Source organism: Oncorhynchus gorbuscha, linkage group LG06, assembly GCF_021184085.1.
Source record: "Oncorhynchus gorbuscha isolate QuinsamMale2020 ecotype Even-year linkage group LG06, OgorEven_v1.0, whole genome shotgun sequence".
Lineage (NCBI taxonomy): Eukaryota > Metazoa > Chordata > Actinopteri > Salmoniformes > Salmonidae > Oncorhynchus > Oncorhynchus gorbuscha.
In genome coordinates, this window is record NC_060178.1 from 99666430 (window position 1) to 99680454 (window position 14025).

At 41.1% G+C, this 14025-nt stretch overlaps 1 protein-coding gene across 6 annotated transcripts in view; it reads left to right on the forward strand.

Annotated features, from left to right (window-relative positions):
* Positions 1-14025, forward strand: part of LOC124038617 (phosphatase and actin regulator 2-like) — an 87137-nt gene that overhangs the window by 48528 nt on the left and 24584 nt on the right. For 5 of the 6 annotated variants that reach the window (XR_006839381.1, XM_046354683.1, XM_046354681.1 and 2 more), the window contains exons 2-4: positions 5226-5393; positions 10890-10964; positions 11497-11643. Coding sequence is in view for 5 of the 6 variants with exons in the window: in XM_046354683.1 (XP_046210639.1) it covers positions 5226-5393; positions 10890-10964; positions 11497-11643 (390 nt within the window). In the remaining variant the exon portion in view is untranslated. The remainder of the gene's footprint in view (positions 1-5225; positions 5394-10889; positions 10965-11496; positions 11644-14025) is intronic. The other variant, XM_046354682.1, reaches the window with a different exon arrangement.

Consider the following 14025-nt stretch of genomic DNA (forward strand, 5'->3'; position numbering starts at 1 on the left):
ATTGATTTTAAGAAAGTCATTGATGTTTATGGTTAGGTACATTCGTGCAATGATTATGCATTTTTCGCAAATGCGCTTTTGTTAAATCATCCCCCGTTTGACGAAGTTGGCTGTCTTTGTTAGGAAGAAATCGTTTTCACAGTTCGCAACGAGCCAGGTGGCCCAAACTGCTGCATATACCCTGACTCTGTTGCACAGAATGCAAGAGAAGTGACACAATTTCCCTAGTTAAAAGAAATTCATGTTAAGCTGGCTAACTCATTGATCCTGGTTTGTTGTATTCCCCTCTGGCCTCATGATCTTTGGAGAGCCAAACCTCCTGAGGTAATAATGTTAACCTATATGGCCTTTTTTGATGCTCAAATTGTCGCCTCCAGAAATCAACCTTTGAACCTACCTTCTGCTTTTGAATACTTGAGAACATTTTACTTACAGGCATCATAATTTTGTACTGAACAACAGTGAACAGCACTGAACAGCAAATCAATGAATAAGTGTAAAGTATAAGAGAGACGCTGGTAATTACAAGAGAGATGCTGTAGTACCATGGCTTGAATTTTTGACACTTCCTGTTTCTCAAGCACATTATTTTACACTGTCTTGTTTCTTTTGTGTCAATGAGAACCTCCCATGTTTTGCTGTGTCAATGGGAACCTCCCATGTTTTGTTGTGTCATTGGGAACCTCCCATGTTTTGCTGTGTCAATGGGAACCTCCCATGTTTTGGTGTGTCATTGGGAACCTCCCATATTTTGCTGTGTCATTGGGAACCTCCCATATTTTGCTGTGTCATTGGGAACCTCCCATGTTTGGCTGTGTCAATGGGAACCTCTCATGTTTTGTTGTGTCATTGGGAACCTCTCATGTTTTGTTTTGTGTCATTGGGAACCTCATGTTTTGCTGTGTCATTTGGAATATTTTGCTGTGTTCATTGGGAACCTCCCATGTTTGGCTGTGTCAATGGGAACCTCTCATGTTTTGCTGTGTCAATGGGAACCTCTCATGTTTTGCTGTGTCAATGGGAACCTCTCATGTTTGGCTGTGTCAATGGGAACCTCCCATGTTTTGCTGTGTAAATGGGAACCTCCCATGTTTTGCTGTGTCAATGGGAACCTCCCATGTTTTGCTGTGTCAATGGGAACCTCCCATGTTTTGCTGTGTCAATGGGAACCTCCCATGTTTTGCTGTGTCAATGGGAAACTCCCATGTTTTGCTGTGTCAATGGGAAACTCCCATGTTTTTCTGTGTCAATGGGAACCTCCCATATTTTGCTGTGTCAATGGGAACCTCCCATATTTTGCTGTGTCAATGGGAACCTCCCATATTTTGCTGTGTCAATGGGAAACTCCCATATTTTTCTGTGTCAATGGGAACCTCCCATGTTTTGCTGTGTCAATGGGAAACTCCCATATTTTTCTGTGTCAATGGGAACCTCCCATGTTTTTCTGTGTCAATGGGAAACTCCCATATTTTTCTGTGTCAATGGGAACCTCCCATGTTTTTCTGTGTCAATGGGAACCTCCCATGTTTTGCTGTGTCAATGGGAAACTCCCATATTTTTCTGTGTCAATGGGAACCTCCCATGTTTTTCTGTGTCAATGGGAAACTCCCATGTGTTTCCTTTGTTTGGACAAGCCTTCATCCACTTCCCCTCCATCAGACAGAGACCCCCGGTTTTATATACATTAGTTCTGCTTATTTACAGCTACTTGGACATTAAATTGAACTGAGCTTGCATTGTTTCTCGAGATGGTCTGGGATTCTATTCCACGATGTGTTCAAACACCCCTTTATTCTTTCAACCATTTAAAGAAAAAAAACTTTCGGGTGGCGTTTCTCCCTCTCCTTCAGGGTATTTCTGAAGGAGAGGGAGTCCAGGTTTGTTTTATGTAGATACAGTGCATTCTGAAAGAATTCAGACCCCTTGACTTTTTCCACATTTGGTTACGTTACAGCCGTATTCTAAAATGGATTAAATATTTTTTTCTCCTCATCAATCCACATACAATACCCCATAATGACAGAGCAAAAACAGGTTTTTAGAAAATTTTGCACATTTATTAAAAAAAACACAGAAATATCACATTTATGTAAGTATTCATACCCTTTACTCAATACTTTGTTGAAGCACATTTGGCAGTGATTACAGTCTTGAGTTCTTGGGTGTGATGCTACAAGCTTGGCCCACCTGTATTTGGGGAGTTTCTCCCATTCTTCTCTGCAGATCCTCTCAAGCACTGTCAGGTTGGATGGGGAGCGTCGCTGCACATCTATTTTCAGGTCTCTCCAGAGATGTTTGATCGGGTTCATGTCTGGGCTATGGCTGGGCCACTCAAGGACATTCAGAGACTTGTCCCGAAGCCACTCCTGCTTTGTCTTGACTGTGTGCATAGGGTTGTTGTCCTGTTGGAAGGTGAACGTTCACCCCAGTCTGAGGTCTTGAGCAGGTTTTCATCGAGGATCTCTCTGTACTTTGCTCCGTTCATCTTTCCCTTGATCCCGACTAGTCTCCTAGTCCCGGCAGCTGAACAACATCCCCACAGCATGATGCTTTCACCACCATGCTTTTTTATTTTTTATTTTTTAAATTTCACCTTTATTTAACCAGGTAGGCTAGTTGAGAACAAGTTCTCATTTGCAACGGTGACATGGCCAAGATAAAGCAAAGCAGTTTGATACATACAACTACACAGAGTTACACATGGAATAAACAAACATACAGTCAATAATACAGTATAAAAGAAAATAAGTCTGTATACAGTATGTCTAAATGAGGTTGGATAAGGGAGGTAAGGCAATAAATAGGCCATGGTGGCGAAGTAATTACAATATAGCAAATAAACACTGGAATGGTAGATGTGCAGAAGATGAATGTGCAAGTAGAGATACTGGGGTGCAAAGAAGCAAGATAAATAAATAAATACAGTATGGGGATGAGGTAGTTGGATGGGCTATGTACAGGTGCAGTGATCTGTGAGCTGCTCTGTCAGCTGGTGCTTAAAGCTAATGAGGGTGATATGAGTCTTCGACTCTCATATATCAAAGGGTCTGAATACTTATGTAAATAAGCTATTTTTAAAATGTTTTTTTTATACATTTGCAAAAAATTATTTTGTATTTAATCCATTTTTGAATACGGGCCTAAGATGAAGCCTTGAGAGACACCACAGGTGATCGTGGTTGGTTCTGACTTGTCATTTCCTATGACAACATATTGTGTGCATTTGAAAAGGTAGGAGGTGAACCAGTGTAGGACGATACTGTCGAGACCTATCTGTTCCTTCAATCGATCCAGGAGGATGCTGTGGTCAACCGTGTTGAAGGCGGCACTGAGGTCAAGGAAGACGAGGAAGTTCGGAAGTCCACTTCCAGCTGACATGAGGAGGTTGTTTTACCACGCTGACGAGGGCCATTTCTATGGCCTGGACGATACCAGTACTGCAATATTTTTTCCATGGCAAAACTGAAAACACGAAGCAGACCAAACTTTTTGATCATTAAAAACCAGCTCTATGTCAAATATTGTGTGATATAGCTTGGAAAATAAATAAATGTGACTCTGGATGATAATGATGTTTGTTTCCAACATTAGGGCTGTTTTCCTAGAGAAGTTAAATCTGCTTTGTGTTTTGATCCTTTGCCAAGATACTAAAATGTATTGCGATACAGGTATCGTCCCGGTCCTAGGTGTTTCTCTACATTGGTTAGGCCTGAAACTGGATTGGAAATTCTCATAGTCTTGAGTTTACACAGGCTATGATTGCACTTCTTGTGGTGTTAATCTTTTTGAAGAAGTAGGTGGAGAATCTTCAGCTGTAGTCCTCTGTAGTAGTCCTATGTGGCAGTCCTCAGTGGTAGCAGTGTTGTATGTAGAGTGTGAATTAATGGTGCAGATAAAACATTCAACAGCCATGGGCCATAGAACCTCCCTATTCTTGAAAAGTGAGGCATGAGTAAATGCCACACCTTATCTTACCCCTCCAGCCTCAGTGTTTCCGGTCTGTTTCCATTCCCCGGGCTTCTTACTTTGACACAGGAAAGGGAAGGATTAGGGAAGGACAAGAATCTGGTCCCTAAGTAAGTGAATCACTGTGAAAACCCTGGTGCAGCACTGTATGAGAAGACTTCATTTTCTACCCTAGTACAGAGCTGTATCAAAAGACTTCATTTTCTACCCTAGTACAGAGCTGTATCAGAAGACTTCATTTTCTACCCTAGTACAGAGCTGTATCAAAAGACTTCATTTTCTACCCTAGTACAGAGCTGTATGAGAAGACTTCATTTTCTACCCTAGTACAGAGCTGTATGAGAAGACTTCATTTTCTACCCTAGTACAGAGATGTATCTGTATCAAAAGACTTCATTTTCTACCCTAGTACAGAGCTGTATCTGAAGACTTCATTTGCTACCCTAGTGCAGCACTGTATCAAAAGACTTCATTTTGCTGTATCAGAAGACTTCATCTGCTACCCTAGAGCTGTATCAGAAGACTTCATCTTTCTAGTGCTGCGCTGTATCAGAAGACTTCATCTGCTAAACCTAGTGCAGCTGTATCAGAAGACTTCATCTGCTACCCTAGTGCTGTGCTGTATCAGAAGACTTCATCTGCTACCCTAGTGCTGTGCTGTATCAGAAGACTTCATCTGCTACCCTAGTGCTGCGCTGTATCAGAAGACTTCATCTGCTACCCTAGTGCTGTGCTGTATCAGAAGACTTCATCTGCTACCCTAGTGCTGCGCTGTATCAGAAGACTTCATCTGTTATTTTCAGAAGCTCACCTGCTACCCTTGCTGCGCTGTATCAGAAGACATCATCTGCTACCCTAGTGCTGCGCTGTATCAGAAGACTTCATCTGCTACCCTAGTGCTGCGCTTACCCTAGTGCAGAGCTGTATCAGAAGACTTCATCTGCTACCCTAGTGCTGTGCTGTATCAGAAGACTTCATTGTGCTGCGCTGTATCAGAAGACTTCATCTGTTATTTTGCTTTGCTATGGAGATTATAATTTGTTTTGCAAAGAGTTGGGATAATCGTTGACAGAATTATTGGCCTAGAAAGAAAGTACAGTTTATTACTGATATGTACTGACTTGAATATACCATTGTTCAATATCCACAATTTCAAATTTTGTGTTCAGTGATTCTTGAAGCCTTATGTTCCACATAGTAATGAACAGTAAATATGTTCATTTTTTTCTGATCAGGTGTTCTTGTGTGATTTCCCACAGTTGACGGACTGGAAAAATGTTCTCTGGCCAGCTGTGATGTTGTGGTGGGCAGCACCCATAATCCTCCACTGAAGCAGAAGGGGAAGCTCTCCACTATAGGGAAGATCTTCAAACCCTGGAAGTGGCGCAAGAAGAAAACCAGCGACAAGTTTCAGGACCTATCCATATGTATGTCTGAAGTAGCCTCATCACATACTGCTTCATTATGCTGTAGCCATCTCTTTCATCATTGTCATTCCACATGTTTTCATGTATTATGCTGTAGCCAACTCCTTCATCGTTGTCATTCCACATGTTTTCATGTATTATGCTGTAGCCAACTCTTTCATCGTTGTCATTCCACATGTTTTCATGTATTATGCTGTAGCCAACTCCATTTCGTTGTCATTCCACTCCTTCATCGTTGTCATTCCACATGTTTTCATGTATTATGCTGTCATTCCAACTATGCTTCAACTCGTTGTCATTCCACATGTTTTCATGTATTATGCTGTAGCCAACTCCTTCATCGTTGTCATTCCACATGTTTTCATGTATTATGCTGTAGCCAACTCCTTCATCGTTGTCATTCCACATGTTTTCATGTATTATGCTGTAGCCAACTCTTTCATCGTTGTCATTCCACATGTTTTCATGTATCAGAAGATTATGCTGTAGCCAACTCTTTCATCGTTGTCATTCCACATGTTTTCATGTATTATGCTGTAGCCAACTCCTTCATCGTTGTCATTCCACATGTTTTCATGTATTATGCTGTAGCCAACTCCTTCATCGTTGTCATTCCACATGTTTTCATGTATTATGCTGTAGCCAACTCCTTCATCGTTGTCATTCCACATGTTTTCATGTAGCCAATGTCATTCCACATGTTTTCAGTATTATGCTGTAGCCAACTCCTTCATCGTTGTCATTCCACATGTTTTCATGTATTATGCTGTAGCCAACTCCTTCATCGTTGTCATTCCACATGTTTTCATGTATTATGCTGTAGCCAACTCCTTCATCGTTGTCATTCCACATGTTTTCATGTATTATGCTGTAGCCAACTCCTTCATCGTTGTCATTCCACATGTTTTCATGTATTATGCTGTAGCCAACTCCTTCATCGTTGTCATTCCACATGTTTTCATGTATTATGCTGTAGCCAACTCTTTCATCGTTGTCATTCCACATGTTTTCATGTATTATATTATGTTTTCATGTAGCCAACTCCTTCATCGTTGTCATTCCACATGTTTTCATGTATTATGCTGTAGCCAACTCCTTCATCGTTGTCATTCCACATGTTTTCATGTATTATGCTGTAGCCAACTCCTTCATCGTTGTCATTCCACATGTTTTCATGTATTATGCTGTAGCCAACTCCTTCATCGTTGTCATTCCACATGTTTTCATGTATTATGCTGTAGCCAACTCCTTTCATCGTTTCATTCCACATGTTTGTCATTCCACATGTTTTCATGTATTATGCTGTAGCCAACTCCTTCATCGTTGTCATTCCACATGTTTTCATGTATTATGCTGTAGCCAACTCCTTCATCGTTGTCATTCCACATGTTTTCATGTATTATGCTGTAGCCAACTCCTTCGTTGTCATTCCACATGTTTTCATGTATTATGCTGTAGCCAACTCCTTCATCGTTGTCATTCCACATGTTTTCATGTATTATGCTGTAGCCAACTCCTTCATCGTTGTCATTCCACATGTTTTCATGTATTATGCTGTAGCCAACTACATTTACCTTCATCGTTGTCATTCCACATGTTTTCATGTATTATGCTGTAGCCAACTCCTTCATCGTTGTCATTCCACATGTTTTCATGTATTATGCTGTAGCCAACTCTTTCATCGTTGTCATTCCACATGTTTTCATGTATTATGCTGTAGCCAACTCCTTTCGTTGTCATTCATTCCACATGTTTTCATGTATTATGTTTTCATGTATTATGCTGCCAACTCCTTCATCGTTGTCATTCCACATGTTTTCATGTATTATGCTGTAGCCAACTCCTTCATCGTTGTCATTCCACATGTTTTCATGTATTATGCTGTAGCCAACTCCTTCATCGTTGTCATTCCACATGTTTTCATGTATTATGCTGTAGCCAACTCTTTCATCGTTGTCATTCCACATGTTTTCATGTATTATGCTGTAGCCAACTCCTTCATCGTTGTCATTCCACATGTTTTCATGTATTATGCTGTAGCCAACTCCTTCATCGTTGTCATTCCACATGTTTTCATGTATTATTATGTCATTCCACTGTATTATAGCCAACTCCTTCATCGTTGTCATTCCACATGTTTTCATGTATTATGCTGTAGCCAACTCCTTCATCGTTGTCATTCCACATGTTTTCATGTATTATGCTGTAGCCAACTCCTTCATCGTTGTCATTCCACATGTTTTCATGTATTATGCTGTAGCCAACTCCTTCATCGTTGTCATTCCACATGTTTTCATGTCATTCATTTGTCACATGTTTTCATGTCATTCCACATGTTTTCATGTATTATGCTAGCCAACTCCTTCATCGTTGTCATTCCACATGTTTTCATGTATTATGCTGTAGCCAACTCCTTCATCGTTGTCATTCCACATGTTTTCATGTATTATGCTGTAGCCAACTCCTTCATCGTTGTCATTCCACATGTTTTCATGTATTATGCTGTAGCCAACTCCTTCGTTGTCATTCCACATGTTTTCATGTATTATGCTGTAGCCAACTCCTTCATCGTTGTCATTCCACATGTTTTCATGTATTATGCTGTAGCCAACTCCTTCATCGTTGTCATTCCACATGTTTTCATGTATTATGCTGTAGCCAACTCCTTCATCGTTGTCATTCCACATGTTTTCATGTATTATGCTGTAGCCAACTCTTTCATCGTTGTCATTCCACATGTTTTCATGTATTATGCTGTATTATGCTGTAGCCAACTCCTTCATCGTTGTCATTCCACATGTTTTCATGTATTATGCTGTAGCCAACTCCTTCATCGTTGTCATTCCACATGTTTTCATGTATTATGCTGTAGCCAACTCCTTCATCGTTGTCATTCCACATGTTTTCATGTATTATGCTGTAGCCAACTCCTTCATCGTTGTCATTCCACATGTTTTCATGTATTATGCTGTAGCCAACTGTTTTCATCGTTGTCATTCCACATGTTTTCATTTCATTCCACATGTTTTCATGTATTATGCTGTAGCCAACTCCTTCATCGTTGTCATTCCACATGTTTTCATGTATTATGCTGTAGCCAACTCCTTCATCGTTGTCATTCCACATGTTTTCATGTATTATGCTGTAGCCAACTCCTTCATCGTTGTCATTCCACATGTTTTCATGTATTATGCTGTAGCCAACTCCTTCATCGTTGTCATTCCACATGTTTTCATGTATTATGCTGTAGCCAACTCCTTCATCGTTGTCATTCCACATGTTTTCATGTATTATGCTGTAGCCAACTCCTTCAGTTGTCATTCCACACTAGCCAACTCCTTCATCATTGTCATTCCACATGTTTTCATGTATTATGCTGTAGCCAACTCTTTCATCGTTGTCATTCCACATGTTTTCATGTATTATGCTGTATTATGCTGTAGCCAACTCCTTCATCGTTGTCATTCCACATGTTTTCATGTATTATGCTGTAGCCAACTCCTTCTTCGTTGTCATTCCACATGTTTTCATGTATTATGCTGTAGCCAACTCCTTCATCGTTGTCATTCCACATGTTTTCATGTATTATGCTGTAGCCAACTCCTTCATCGTTGTCATTCCACATGTTTTCATGTATTATGCTGTAGCCAACTCCTTCATCGTTGTCATTCCACATGTTTTCATGTATTATGCTGTAGCCAACTCCTTCATCGTTGTCATTCCACATGTTTTCATGTATTATGCTGTAGCCAACTCCTTCATCGTTGTCATTCCCATGTTTTCATGTTTTCATCGTTGTCATTCCACATGTTTTCATGTATTATGCTGTATTATGCTGTAGCCAACTCCTTCATCGTTGTCATTCCACATGTTTTCATGTATTATGCTGTATTATGCTGTAGCCAACTCCTTCATCGTTGTCATTCCACATGTTTTCATGTATTATGCTGTAGCCAACTCCTTCATCGTTGTCATTCCACATGTTTTCATGTATTATGCTGTAGCCAACTCCTTCACTCGTTGTCATTCCACATGTTTTCATGTATTATGCTGTAGTCATTCCCAACTCCTTCATCGTTGTCATTCCACATGTTTTCATGTATTATGCTGCTTCATTATGTTTTCATGCTGTAGCCAACTCCTTCATCGTTGTCATTCCACATGTTTTCATGTATTATGCTGTATTATGCTGTAGCCAACTCCTTCATCGTTGTCATTCCACATGTTTTCATGTATTATGCTGTAGCCAACTCCTTCATCGTTGTCATTCCACATGTTTTCATGTATTATGCTGTATTATGCTGTAGCCAACTCCTTCATCGTTGTCATTCCACATGTTTTCATGTATTATGCTGTATTATGCTGTAGCCAACTCCTTCATCGTTGTCATTCCACATGTTTTCATGTATTATGCTGTAGCCAACTCTTTCATCGTTGTCATTCCACATGTTTTCATGTATTATGCTGTAGCCAACTCTTTCATCGTTGTCATTCCACATGTTTTCATGCCAAACATGACGTGAAACTTGTGCCATTCGCTATCCCCTCACATGATTAACATCCCCGCAAAGTTTGAATCTATTGGTTTGCATCTTGCGTGACTCTGCCATGCCGGGCAAACTACATAGTATATACCCTAACTAAAGTATATCTTGTGGATTTGACATTTATGTACAAATTTGAAGCTTGATTATAAGAATATCAGCAGGCAGGTTTGACAGGAGTGAGTGTAATCATGGGTTTCATTTCTCAAGCATCCTCCACTGTTTCTGTACTATGTATGATGTAACACAGAACTAAATGAAGTGATATCTGATCATCATATGCAATCATGTTGAGCTATTCATGTCATACTAGACCTGGCTTCAAATAGTTTGTTTTATTTCAAATAGTTTGACCATTTGATTGAGCCTGTCTGAATGCCAGCTGGGTCGGACAGCTATTTAAAGGAAAACAATACTACTGGAACCCAATTCTGTCGTCTGTGTCATACCTGTCTGGCTAGTAGTAGGAAGGCCTTCTCACATTTATCTCTTGGTGTGATAATCGACTTTTGAACACAAATGCTGTTATTATAATTTTTTTGACAGAATTTACATATTTAATGGTCTACTTTCCCTACTGCATCATGGCTCCATGACCCTAAGCTGTCCATCTGTCACATGGTCTGTTCTAGTTGTATTCTTCTGTGTAATGTTTCCTGGACTTTTTTTAAAGCCCTGCCGTACATGTGTGTGTGTGTGTGTGTGTGTGTGTGTGTGTGTGTGTGTGTGTGTGTGTGTGTGTGTGTGTGTGTGTGTGTGTGTGTGTGTGTGTGTGTGTGTGTGTGTGTGTGTGTGTGTGTGTGTGTGTGTGTGTGTGTGTGTGTGTGTGTGTGTGTGTGTGTGTGTGTGTGTGTGTGTACACTGGGTAATATCCTACCCTGTCATTGCAAAGATCACAAAATGAATGACTACATCTGGCCAATGATTAACTCTGCCTTGCTCATCTCCATAGTTCTGGAGAGGAAAATCTCCACGAGGCAAAGTCGAGAGGAGCTGATAAGACGAGGAGTCCTCATTCCTGATCAAGGTGAGAGTTACGGTGGGAAAATTAATGTAATTAACAGTGTGCATTTGTTTAAGGCCCTCCCCCAACCCCCTGTTTCCGTCTGTGGCATTGTCATGCCAAAAACCACTCTCACAAGAGCTGCTGTCCTCTACTAACAATTTACCTGAATCAACAAGTTAGTGTTTTTATAACCAGTGGAAAACTCCCTGATGTTAGCTGTTGCTACGATGGGGAAGAAACCCAAACTGCAGTACCATCTAAGTTGTTTGTCCTCCTGGTAGTCACTGAAGAGCAAGAGTAATGAGGCCCAGGAGAGGACTCTATTGCTGCCCTCACTAACATCCCCTTCCCCCTACATTGTTACATTCTAATTTAACATTACTTCAAATCTGCAAGGATGAAAAATACATTTTGTTCGTAAGGGAGTTTATCTCATGGTAAACGTAAATGTCTCAAGCCAGAAGCCTCCTTGTATTCCTCGTGTGTACTGTATACTGAGTGGATGTAAAATAGCTTCATATCACCCCCTGCTAAATGTTAAATGTTTCCTTAGGACCAGAGGACCCAGTGAACCCTGAAACTCTAAATGGCCACGCCATGCTTAGTCTGGGGTCAGAGGAGGTCAAAGTTGACATAGAGTCTCCTGAAATGCCTTCAGAGAAGAAGACCGAAGAGTTAGAGAATTCTGAAGACAAAGCAGGTATACTGGAATGCTTTGAACATGTTTGTCTGCAAGCAGGCCAAAGCTAAATGAAATGGCATGGTCTAAATCCATTCAGTGTTTGATTGAATAATGTGTCCACTAGCTTTTCCTATTTTGGCTTTGACCTCCAAGCATGAGTCTGAACAGAGCAATAACCCATCCACTGATGGCCAATATTACCCTGTTAGACCTGCAGGAGTATTGCCATCTGAAGCTTTTAACGTGTTGTGGGGGTTTCTCAATTGAATTTGTATTGGTTTTTCCACCCCATATCCATTAAGATGTCTCCATCGCTGTTCATCTTTTAGCAGATGGCTGATTGGCACAAGGCTGCACACTCCAGCAGAATGTATCCAGATACACCTTCTATGTTAAATCCCCTTGATGCTTGAATAGGGAAATTAAAGAGTAGAAATCTCCTATTCTTAAGACCTGCAGGTCAAAGGAGTCTGTCACTTCTGCAATGATCAAATGCCTTCTGTACTCTTACTGATCATACCACTGGAGCCAGAGCTCTGGCCTCTTCAGCTCAATAGTAAGCCTCTCCACTGCTCCCCACTTAAGACCAAAGACAAACTGGAATGACCGGCTAGATCTCTCTCCAACGACACATTCAGAGTGGTTCAGCTGGTCAATGCAGGTCAGGAAATCTGATTCAATTGAGTTCTCAGTTCATTACAGAGCCATTTGGCGCCCTGTCAGGGCAGATACTCAGACTATGCCTCATCTACAGTGCCCGAGCACTGAGGGCACTGCCTGGCAATAATAATGTGCTGCTTTAATGAATGCATCGGGAGCATGGTCGTGACAGCTCATATGAGTAAGAATGTGGAGAGACATTCTCCTATGTTGACCCCATAAGATATACTTTATAAGTCCATACTAGATGGACATTTGTCTTCTACTTTTGTCCCCTCTGATATAAACACACACGTTAGGTTAGAGGTCAAGTCACATCATAGGTTTGTTAGACCTTTCTTCATACCTTCATACCGATATACAGTGGCTTGCGAAATTATTCACCCCCCTTGGCATTTTTCCTATTTTGTTGCCTTTACAACATGGACTTAAATTGTTATTTTGGAAGGTGAACCTCCGTCCCAGTCTCAAATCTCTGGAAGACTGAAACTGAAACAGGTTTCCCTCAAGAATTCCCTGTATTTAGCACCATCCATCATTCCTTCAATTCTGAACAGTTTGCCAGTCCCTGCCGATGAAAAACATCCCCACAGCATGATCGTGTTCTTATCTAACCAGAGTATCTTCTCAAATCATATCAAATTTTATTTGTCACATACACATGGTTAGCAGATGTTAATGCGAGTGTAGCGAAATGATTGTGCATCTAGTTCCGACCAGGCAGTAATAGCTAACAAATAATCTAACCTAACAATTTCACAACAACTACCTTATACACACAAGTGTAAAGGAATGAATAAGAATATGTACATAAGAATATATGAATGAGTGATGGCCGAACAGCCTAGGCAAGATGCAGTAGATGGTATAGAGTACTGTATATACATATGGGATGAGTAATGTAGGGTATGTAAACATTATATAAAGTGGCATTGTTTAAAGTGGCTAGTGATACATTTATTACATCCAATTTTTTATTATTAAAGTGGCTAGAGTTGAGTCAGTATGTTGGCAGCAGCCCCTTAATGTTAGTGATGGCTGTTTAACAGTCTGACGGCCTTGAGATAGAAGCTGTTTTTCAGTCTCTCGGTCCCCACTTTGATGCACCTGTACTGACCTCGCCTTCTGGATGATAGCGGCGTGAACAGGCAGTGGCTCGGGTGGTTGTTGTCCTTGATGATCTTTTTGGCCTTCCTGTGACATCGGGTGGTGTAGGTGTCCTGGAGGGCAGGTAGTTTGCCCCCGGTGATGCGTTGTGCAGACCTCACTACCCTCTGGAGAGCCTTGCGGTTGAGGCTGGAGCAGTTGCCGTACCAGGCGGTGATACAGCCCGACAAGATGCTCTCAATTGTGCATCTGTAAAAGTTTGTGAGTGTTTTTTCAGCCTTCTGAGGTTGAAGAGACCATGCTGTCTGTGTGGGTGGACTATTTCAGTTTTTCCGTGATGTGAACTTAAAACTTTCCACCTTCTCCACTACTGTCCCGTCGATGTGGATAGGGGGCTGCTCCCTCTGCTGTTTCTTGAAGTCATCTCCTTTGTTTAGTTGAAATTGAGTGTGAGGTTATTTTCCTGACACCACACTCCGAGGGCCCTCACCTCCTCCCTGTAGGCCGTCTCGTCGTTGTTGGTAATCAAGCCTACCACTGTAGAGTCGTCTGCAAACTTGATGATTGAGTTGGAGGCATGTATGGCCACACAGTCATGGGTGAACAGGGAGTACAGGAGAGGGCTGAGAACGC